Consider the following 10,548-nt stretch of genomic DNA (forward strand, 5'->3'; position numbering starts at 1 on the left):
TGCTATACTAACAATATTCATTTTATTAATATTTTGTTGTTCTAAAACACGACGAAGAAATGAGAAAATATACCATAATGTATTTTGATTTTCTAGTGGTAAGTCAATTACAAATTGATGACCAAGATGGTTATTTCTTAATTCAATAAATTCTTCATATAAATTATATGGAATAAGTGGATTTGGTAATAGTCTTAAATAATCTTTAATCACTGATGCAGCTAAAACACAATCACAAAAATCCATTGGATCAATATCTTTTTCTCCATCAACTTGTGTTCTAATTTTCTTCATTTCTGTTGTACTACCACTCATCCGAAAAATACCAACATATTCATCTCCTTTATGTTCTTCTAAGTATTGCATTGCTCTGAATATAGGAAGTGGAACTCTCCATTGTGACTTTTTTATAGCACTTTTTAAAGGAATTCCATACATTCCCCATACTGTAGCTAGTTCAGCTATTTGTTCCATCCAATATACATAGTCTTCACAATTATCAAATTTTAAAATATAATTTTTATTTGATATAATCCGAAAACATAATAAAGCATCTTCTTCTTCAATATGATCTTCATTTAAATCTAATGTTAATACACTCCTCTCTAATTCAATTTCTTTTGTTCCAATGGTTAAAACTCTTCCTTTTAATTTATTTGTTATAATACTTATCTTTTTCTCTTCAAACTTTCTTCTTTTATAAACTCCAACATATTGACAGTGTGGTAATCTTCTTTGAACTGATTTATTAATTGCATTAATTGATGGGAAATTACACTTCTCAGTCATTTTACACTTTATTTCAATTTAAGTTACTTTCTTTTTTCCTTTTCATTTTTCCTTCATTCATAAAAATTTGTTTTGTCTTTACTAAATTACATCTTCTGTTTTATATAACAGTTTGGTTTATTGATTAAATAAGCAATACATTGGTTTTCTTTCATTTTTGTTCATATAATTCCAATTACCTTGTTGACTATTATAAAATAAATGAGTTACTGAATTTGGATATTTGTAAATGAAAAGTTATCAGTATTTAAGAAAAAGAAGAGATTGTATACAAGTAATCTGATGTTATTATTTTATTACTTCAACTTAAATTATTCATTTTTATTTGTCCAACATTTCTTTCTATAAAATTCTAAAAAAATATCTAATTAATATTATGGAATTTGGAATACTTTAAAATAAATAAACTCATGACACCTTGAGCTGATTCAGAACATGAATATTAAACAAATTTTTATTTATTAATACTTATAAATTTGATTTTTTTTAATATCAATTAGAATAAACTGATAATGATACTTAAACAATTAAGTTTTAACAAATGTAATCACTCTTAAATCTTTTTAGTTGATTTTTTGAGTCATTTATTTCATACTGTAGATTTCTTTCTTTTCGTTCATAAGAATAAATATTTTAAGTTAAATGAATACCCAAAACTAGCTTAAATATTATGTGGTGTTATTAAAAATTAATACAACCAAATGCAAGTTTTGTTATTTTCTTTTGAATCAGTTTAGACTTTATTCTGTAAAATTTCTTAATTCTTTTTTTTGATAAATATGAAATAATAAGGAATTTTATTCCATATGTAGAATTATTAAAAAAAAAATTAATGAAATGAGTAACTTCATTTATAATCTCTTAAAAAAACAAATAAACTATATAAATTAAAAAGTATATATATAAAAATATCGTTATTTAAATAAATTAATTCAATTGAAGTACTGAAAATAGATTTTAGTTGTAGAATAAACATAATTATTATTAACATGTTCTTTAAAAAAATGTTTAAAACTATTTTTATCTTTTTTGTTTATTCTTTTAAAATTTATTATTGAGAGACATGCAGACTTTTAGTTTATCTTTTTCATTAACTTTAATCGATGACTGGTTCATGCTTAATTATTCTATAATTATTTATTTTATAAAATTTTGAATAGTTATTGTTTTTTTGTAATCTTTTGTGACAGTATCTATAACAACTTTTTGAATGAACTGTTACATTGATATTCATGAGTTAATACTCATTTTTATCTTGAGGTTTATCTTTATTGAAAATTGTTAAAGTGTATCTGTTTTGGGTTGAATAAAGTATTGAGTTGTTTATAAACCTGTTTGGTGTTTGTTAAATTTGTTTCTCTACTCTTTTATTATATTTTTAACTCGTTTTTATAACTAATATATTTATCTTTAATTTTTTATTTATCTTAATCATAAGATTGGTGTTTGTATCATTAAGAGTATTCTTCAATGAAATTATAAGTATTTGTAACAAGTATTTTGTTTTAAATTAGAATAATAAGAGGTCTTCTATTAAAACAAGAATGATTCAGATGTCTTATTAAGAAAAAAAAAACAAAGTCATTATTTTTTTTTGAAGATTTTTTTATACTGAGTTACATAAAGTCATGAAGTTAAGACAATGACTGTTTAGAAGGAGATGGTACTATTTTGATTAAATTACAAAAGTCTTTACTAAATGAAAAACAATTTTTTGAAGAAAGGTCATGAATAAATAGAAATTATTTCAAATCTTGATAAGAACATTTTATCAAAAAGAATATTTAACTATTCAAAAAATTATTCAATAATATATAAATAAATATAAAGATTTAGAACAATTGTATTATAATTATTTATTTGCTTTATTAATATTGTTGTTATTCATAATAATTTTATAAAAGAAAGATTGATACGAGATCAAAACACTAAAAAGATAAATAAATATTAAAAGAGTGATAATTTGTTATTCTTTAGTAACAACACTAAACAGACAAATTAGTATAACTATTTGAAATCCTTTTTATTTAGATTCAAAGAAATAAAGTTTAGATGAATTTGTAAATATAAAAATATTCTCTAAAAAACTCCAAACGAATGAATATTAGATAATTCGTTCCTAGTTTTTGAGTCAGTCTATAAATTTGGTAGTAAAGCATAATTTCAAATCTTTATTTGAGAACACAAACCCTTGCAAAGAATAGCTGAGTACTTAATGGAAGAAAGAGAATGAGAAAAAGTTGTTTAAAAATTTGTTTATATCTTATCCTCATAACTTTTTGTTCTAGTTTTATAAACAATGAACTGTATTAACTTAACAAAACCTCTTAATTTAATCTCTTATTAGTTAACTTATTTCAGTGACCATACTGGATAAATGAATAGAACTCTAATTTTTGTTTTCTTTGTCCAATGCTTTCTGCCTTAAATTTTTTAATTTACAAATCATTAAGATGATGAATAGTTAATACAAGGCAATTGGTAATGAAAAAAAAAGAATGTTATGAGAGTTTTTTTAGTTTATTCATTTCTTTTTTTTTTAAGAAGTGCTTAATTTAATTGATTCATACAACTAATTCTGTTTATGTCATTTATTACATAAATTAGGTGATTTATTTAAAATTTTTTTATTATTTTAGATGAATTAAAATAGTTATTGGGTTGGGAACTTCTTGTTTTGTTTTAAACTACCTCGCTTTTTTAGAAAAAACAAATATATAAAGCAAGTATGCTTCTTTCAGTCATTCCATTGGAAAATGAATTTAATTTAGTGAATTTATAAAACATTAATAAAGAGAGGAAAAAATGAATTATTTTTAGAATAACGTTTCGATAAGTAAAAGAAGAATTTAAATAAAAAATATGAAGGAACCACATTGAAAAAAAACTATCATTTTTAGCAAAAGTAAAAACAAATTATGTATGAGAATAAATGAAAAAGAAAAAATCATCTTTTGAAGAAACTGAAAAATGAACCAAAAAGAATGGAACAATGCAGTCGAATAGAAAAATATGCGATGGTTAAATGGCTTGAATTTGTTTTACAAAAAGAAATTGGATCATTTGAAAGAATTAATGGTCTTATTCTTATTAGATTTATTGAAGAAATATCACATTCAAAATGTAATTACCCATACCCCAAAGTCATTAAAATTCCATTCCAGTCTATGGAAGCTGCAAATGTTTTAATTAATTTTTGTAATCAATTGGGAATTGGGTTTGGGGGTTCTGCAGAAGATATATTTAAAAATGATGAAAAAATGATGTTGGCATTCTTTACTATTGTTGCTCAAAAATACCTTAAATTAAAGAGAACCGATATGGAAGAAGTTACTGCTTGGATTGAACGAGTAACGGAATGGAAATGTTTGAATTATACAAACGACTGGGTTGATGGGAGAATGATTAAATTGGTATTAGGACCTGAAGACCCATTAGGAAAAATGAAAGAATTTGGTGTCGTAGAAGTTGTTGAACGAATTGAGGATGTGGGTATTGATGAATTGACAACAATGATGTTAGTTAGGAGATTATATGAAAAGAAAGAAAAGATTGAGTTATATCATGTACAACGCAAAGACTGGAATGAAATTAGACAACAATTTGATGAACAAAGAAAACAAGATGCTCTAAATTATGCTCTTGGTATTACAGATAATAAACCATCTCCAATGTATACCATCAACTCTCCATTTAAAAAAACAGCAAGAAAGGAACAAAACATTCCTGAAAAAGAAAGTATTCAAGTTAAAGAAGGCATTAACTTACAAAACAAACAAGAAGAAGCTAGCCCAGAAAATAAAAGTACTATTCACAAGGAACCAAATAATAAACTAATAAATCAACCAGAAGAAAGTAGAAAGGATAAAGAAGATAACTCTAATAAGGAGATGAAATTAGTAAATGAAACTGAGGAAGTTAGACTTCAAAAATTAAAAGAGAAACTGGAAAAAGAAAAGAAAGAAAGAAGGATTAGAGAACAACAACTATTCCAGAAAGAGGAACAAAGAAAGCAAGAAGAGGAACAAAGAAAGCAAGAAGAAGAAAGAAGAAAACAAGAAGAAGAAAGAAAAAAGCAAGAAGAAGAAAGAAAAAAGCAAGAAGAAGAAAGAAAAAAACAAGAAGAGGAACAAAGAAAACAAGAAGAAGAAAGAAAAAGACAAGAAGAGGAACAAAGAAGACAAGAAGAGGAACAAAGAAGACAAGAAGAGGAACAAAGAAAGCAAGAAGAAGAAAGAAAAAAACAAGAAGAAGAAAGAAAAAAACAAGAAGAGGAACAAAGAAAACAAGAAGAAGAAGACTTATGGTTAAGGAGACTCAACGAACTTGCAGATGGAAAGAAAGAAGAAAAAAATATAGTGACGCCCGAGAAAGGTATACCAACAAAAGAAAAGATTATTGACATAGAAAAAATAAAAAAGCCAAAGAAAGACAGTCGTATCGAAACAGAAGATGAAAAGAGAAGACTTAAAGTATTAGAACTTAAATTACACAGGGAGGCTGAAGAAAGAAGAAAACGAGAAAATGGAATTAAAGACCCAGAACCAGAATTTGATATAGAGTTGTCTATTTCCACTTGTAACGAAACAAAAATACCTTCTATTGTTTCGATAGATAAAGGAGAATCAAAAGAAGGTTTAAAAGACAACAAAGCAACTCAGGTAGGAGAAGAGAAAAAAAGAACAAGCTCTTTAGATTTGGACACCCATTCTGATTCTTCTTCCATTGTAAATTATATGTCAGATAAAAGTGAGCTTGAAAAGTCAAAAAGTTCAAATAGTGAGTTAAAAATAAGTCCTGAAACTGAAACAACTGTAATCACTTCAAAAGAAGTTAATTGCACTTCCCCAACTCAAAAACAAGTCATAGAACAAAAATCAATAGGGTCTCCTCGTTCGAAATCTCAAGACCTTCACAGTATCAACAACAACAATAGTTTATCAACAGCACAAAGTGATAACTCTATGAGTTCAGAACCTCAAAAAGATTTAAGTGAAGGGGTTGATGTAATTAAAGACTCTGACAAATTACTTAATTCAGGAAAAGCTTCACACCAGCCAACCAAAATTATTGATCCTATTGAAGAGAATAAAGAACATCCAGTAATCAAAAAGAAATCATGTGAACAAGTGGATGTCATTGAATCTAATGATCTTAATAAAAGAACTGAACAAGGAGATCATCTGGATCATGAAAAACAAGAACGAACTCGTCAAAAACAGGAAGAAGAACAAAAAAGGATTGAGGCTTTACGTGAGATAAAAAGACAAAGACAAGCTACATTGGAAAAAGAAAGTGAATATAAACAAGAAGAAATTAAACACATAAACCAACCATTTGTATTAGATCCTGAACATCTTTTATCTGATAAAGCAAGTGGTTTAATGGAGCATTATTATCAAACGTTAAAGTCTTGGACTGGTCTTGAAAAATATAAGATTATTTTTAATGAAAAAATAACTAGTTTAACAAATGAACGAATTAACAGAGCTGTATGTGGGCAAACAAACATTATGGTAATTATAATCACGACCGACTGTTATATTTTTGGATCATATAATTCATTAAAAATGCCAAATGCCCCTCAAAAGAAGTATAAATACCTTATAAATGATCCAAAATTCTTTGTCTTTTCCTTAAAAGCATATAACTCATCTATTAGTCCAAAAAAATTTATGAGAAAAAAACTAGGAAAAACTTCTTGTGTTTGGGCAAACTCTCAGAATAAGGTTCTTTATTCAGTTAAACGATTTTATAAATTAAACAAAATGTCAAATTCACTAATCACCAAAAAATTTGCAATTGAATATAATGATATTCCTGAAATGAAGCATTTATATTTCACTGGTTCTGTCAATTTTGCTATTGGAAGAATGATAATATCTCAATGGAATTAAATTGTTTATTGGTCTTTATTATTAATTAAAAAATACTTTTCTAACATCAAAATTATTTTTCACATGAACAATAAAATTTATTTGGTGTAAAGTTAAAGAAAAATTCAACTAATTTTATCTTTATAGTTTTAGAGTTGAAATGATTTATCTTCTTTGTAATTAAAAAGTTGAAATAGAAAAGCTTTTAAAGAAATCTTTTTAAAGTATACAGTATTTGGATACTTTAAACTAGTAAGAGTAATCACATTTGATGTGTATTATTGTACATAATGATATTATTGTTTTAAATGATTTGTTTTTGAAACATTTTATTAATCCATAATTTCTCTTTTATTAAACTGTTTTTTTTTTCAAAGTTCTTTAATTATTTTTCCATATATTAGAACAATTAATTTTTATCATAACTAAAAAACGAAACAATATTCTAAAAATATTGTAAAAAGAGTGTAATAAGAAATGAATAGTTTCTTTTAATGTATGAGATGATGCACTAATTATTTAAAAATAAAACAGAATATTAATCAGATGATATATAACACATAAATCAATAAATCATTGTATAAAATGACTATTAGAGGGATAAAGCTAAATATGCCAAACCTCCAAATTAATTAAACAACTAATAAACGGGATATTAACTATTAATAATAATTTGTTTTGTTTAAAAATAATAAATAGCATATCAAAGATATATACATTATGAAGAAAGTGAAGAAAGATTAAAAATTATTAAAACAAAAACAGGAAACAGAAGTTATAATATTAATGAATATATTGAAACATGGAAAAATAGTAATTGGAAAGAAAAAATAATTCGTTAATAAAGTTACATCAAAAAGATATTTAAAAAAGTATGAAAATTTTTGAAAACGACAGAACAATCACAAAATAATAAATTGATTTATCAATACAAATTAAATAAAAGATTTTATTAATACTTAATTATAGTTTTGTAAATAATATTTTTTATATTTTAAATAAATAATATTTAATAATTTCCTTCCATTTCAATTACAATGATTCGTTGTGGTGTGAAATGTTCTTGACATCTTTCCATAAATTGCATTTATATCCTTTATGTTTAAATGGTTGTTATTCAATATGATTGTATTTTATTATTTTTTATATATCTAAATTTAAGCAAGTACTTACTTACTTGATTGATTATATAAATAAAATGCATATTGTGAATCTTTAATATTAAATTATATCATTTTTTTATTCTTCCTTTTTTTACGAATAACTTTATCAATTTTCACATTAACATATCCTCCAAATTTATTTCCATCTGAATCTTCAATAATAATTATTATATGTTCTTTATTTATTATTCTTTGATCAAATACTGATGTATTAACATTCCAATCATCGTTATCTGAATCAAATAGTATATCTCCTACTTCTCTTGATGTCCATTCTTCTAGTTGTTGAATTTCTTCTCTTTTTTTCCTTTCTCTTTCTTCATCTTCATCTTTTCTCATCTTCCTCTCTAAATAATCACTATATTGTGTAAACCATTCTTCTTTCGTTTTATTAAATCTTGTTTTAATATTGTTAATTTCTTCTTCTAATTTATTAATTTTATCTTCCATATCCATTTCTTCCATATGAATGATTTTATCTATTATTTCATCTTTCGCTTTATTAACTGTTTCTGAATCATTATTACATTCTTCTATTATTTTGTTCATTTTATTCTTAATTGTTTCTATTTTATTAATTGTTTCTTGTCCTTTTTCTATTACTATTCTTCTTCTTCTAACTACTTCATCAATTCTATCAAATATTCCTTCTCCTCTTTTAATTGCTTGTTCATATGTTTCATTATTTTGTTTCTCAAATATTTCATTTTTAATACATCCTAAATAATAATGATATTGTTTAGTAGTATTATCAATTGACTGTTGAATATTTGGAAGTGTTTCTACCACTTCTTTAATTAATTGATTATTTATGAATAACTTTTCCATTTTAATTAAAGTGATGAATATCAGATCAAAATAAGATGATTAAATAACTAAATACAGGTTTATAACACATCATTTTATTTATTATTTTAATAAATGTTATTTCATTTTTATTCATTAAATAACAATAATAAAATAAATATTAAAATAATGTTAGTTCTTTGAAGAATATTTTAATCACTCACTATTGTTTTCTTATTTAGTTATTTGTTTATGAATTCTATTATTCACTTTTCTTATCTTCAGTACTCCTCTATTTAGTCATTTCATTAACAATACGTTGTTATTAAATGTCTTTAGTTTTTTCAAGTGGTTTAATTAATTGAACATCCGATGTTTGTTGTAACTAAGAGTAATAGCCATTCTCTTTTAATACCCTGATCGTCAGTAATTTTTTTTAAGTGTGATAGTATTAAATATAATGTTAACGTTAAAGACATAGTGATTATTTTATATACCTTTTGAGAATAATAAGAAAACAAATAAATTGAAATTTAATGGTGGCTTGTTTAGTGTCTTTTTAGCAGTGTTATATGAAAAGAATTTAGGGTGTCATGGCAAAATTAAAGAATAACCCATGAATAAAGGTATAAAACAACTAGAAACGATAGTATAATTAGAGTTGGACAAAAACAATATTAAAATAATAACAAGACAGAACACCTAATAAAAATCCTTACCAAATGAAAGGATAGGATAAAAACATAAATTTAGATAATCTGAATAATTAATAGAACTTAACAAATAACAAGTTTCATTGTTTACAACAAAACTACCTCTTACTCAAGAAAATACACTACCAAACACTCATCGTACACTCTTTTTATAACTTTATCTTACCAATAATTGAGGAGTATCTAACCTGATTACAACAATTGTTGAATTAAAACAACATTTTGAACTATAATTTAAAAATTTGAATAAATTAATAAATCAATAATTTATTCATAACTCTTTTCATAAAAAATACAAACAACAAAAATATTTTAAAAGCAAATGCACTTAAAGCTTATCATAGAATTTATCTAAACCTGGAACACCTTCTGGAAGTCCTTTTCTCTTTCTAATAGCAGCAACAATTGATCCAACCTTTGATGTAGCATCTGTAACATCACCATTAAGTAATTGCCAATGATCAAAGACACATTGTGGGAAGGCTTGTCCTGAAGTATGTGATCTCAAATCAGCAGTAAATCCAAATGATTCACAGACTGGAAGATAAGCTCTAACATTGAATAATGGAGTACCTGGTCTTTGTTCTTCTGAAATAATCTTTCCTCTTCTTCTTGACATGACTGTGTAAATTCCTCCAATAGCAGATTCTGGGCATTGAATTTCTGCAAGATACATTGGTTCAAGAAGTGATGGGGCTCCTGTTAAAACACATGCGAAACAACATCTTCTAGCGCATGGAATCATTTGTGCTCCTCCTCTGTGGATAGCATCTGCATGTAATTTAACATCTTCTAAGTTAATTCTAACTCCTCTAATTTGTTCATTACAAACAACTCCATCATGCATAGCATTGTTAAATCCATTAACAATAGAATCTTTAACTTCATTCAAATATTGAATACCTTTAGTAACATCAACAAACAAATTTGGTCCACAGTTATCTGGTCCGAAACACCATATCTTTCTAGCTTCATCAACATCCCATCCATATTTCTCTGAAAGGAATTTAGCTCTTTCTTTAAAGTCTGTATCTGGTTTAATTTCTCCTGCTTCAATATCTTCAGCAAGTCCTTCAGCAAATGGGAAGGCTCTCATGAACAATCTATTTTGGTTATTAGCTGATTTAGAAAGACATTGAATTCTTGATGGTTCTGTAATAGTTTCTCTGAATGAAACAACTGGTTCTGTAACAATCAATGGAACTCCTGAACAATAATCTT

At 25.2% G+C, this 10,548-nt stretch overlaps 3 protein-coding genes across 3 annotated transcripts in view, besides 18 other annotated features; 1 reads left to right on the forward strand and 2 right to left on the reverse strand.

Moving 5' to 3' along the window:
- EDI_276610 (uncharacterized protein) lies at window positions 1-789 on the reverse strand (the record flags this gene model as incomplete). The annotated part of the gene is made up of 1 exon (XM_001737854.1): window positions 1-789. A coding segment is annotated over one exon (789 nt), but the record flags the coding sequence as incomplete, so codon positions are not given.
- Window positions 502-534: a sequence feature (AT_rich).
- A 343-nt stretch (window positions 790-1,132) lies between the features above and the next one.
- Window positions 1,133-1,167: a sequence feature (AT_rich).
- Window positions 1,168-1,227: 60 nt separating this feature from the next.
- Window positions 1,228-1,282: a sequence feature (AT_rich).
- A 319-nt stretch (window positions 1,283-1,601) lies between these two features.
- Window positions 1,602-1,721: a microsatellite.
- Window positions 1,722-1,784: 63 nt separating this feature from the next.
- Window positions 1,785-1,845: a sequence feature (AT_rich).
- A 62-nt stretch (window positions 1,846-1,907) lies between these two features.
- Window positions 1,908-1,943: a sequence feature (AT_rich).
- A 232-nt stretch (window positions 1,944-2,175) lies between these two features.
- Window positions 2,176-2,215: a sequence feature (AT_rich).
- Window positions 2,216-2,568: 353 nt separating this feature from the next.
- Window positions 2,569-2,692: a sequence feature (AT_rich).
- A 707-nt stretch (window positions 2,693-3,399) lies between these two features.
- Window positions 3,400-3,427: a sequence feature (AT_rich).
- A 346-nt stretch (window positions 3,428-3,773) lies between these two features.
- Window positions 3,774-6,686, forward strand: EDI_276620 (splicing factor, arginine/serine-rich, putative; the record flags this gene model as incomplete). Its single annotated transcript, XM_001737855.1, has 1 exon — window positions 3,774-6,686. One exon carries the CDS (start codon window positions 3,774-3,776, stop codon window positions 6,684-6,686), a length of 2,913 nt encoding a protein of 970 aa, XP_001737907.1.
- Window positions 4,725-4,823: a microsatellite.
- Window positions 4,825-5,003: a microsatellite.
- Window positions 5,014-5,089: a microsatellite.
- A 14-nt stretch (window positions 6,687-6,700) lies between the features above and the next one.
- Window positions 6,701-6,721: a sequence feature (AT_rich).
- Window positions 6,722-7,317: 596 nt separating this feature from the next.
- Window positions 7,318-7,363: a sequence feature (AT_rich).
- Window positions 7,364-7,571: 208 nt separating this feature from the next.
- Window positions 7,572-7,649: a sequence feature (AT_rich).
- Window positions 7,650-7,918: a repeat region.
- Window positions 7,919-7,927: 9 nt separating this feature from the next.
- Window positions 7,928-8,795: a repeat region.
- A 760-nt stretch (window positions 8,796-9,555) lies between these two features.
- Window positions 9,556-9,599: a sequence feature (AT_rich).
- Window positions 9,600-9,655: 56 nt separating this feature from the next.
- Window positions 9,656-10,548, reverse strand: part of EDI_276630 (elongation factor, putative) — a gene marked incomplete at both ends in the record, with an annotated part of 3,381 nt that continues 2,488 nt past the window's right edge. Inside the window, one exon of the mRNA XM_001737856.1 lies at window positions 9,656-10,493. Within this exon, the coding sequence (XP_001737908.1) occupies window positions 9,656-10,493 (838 nt within the window). The remainder of the gene's footprint in view (window positions 10,494-10,548) is intronic.

This window comes from Entamoeba dispar, genomic scaffold (assembly GCF_000209125.1).
Source record: "Entamoeba dispar SAW760 scf_1105229460907 genomic scaffold, whole genome shotgun sequence".
Lineage (NCBI taxonomy): Eukaryota > Evosea > Mastigamoebida > Endamoebidae > Entamoeba > Entamoeba dispar.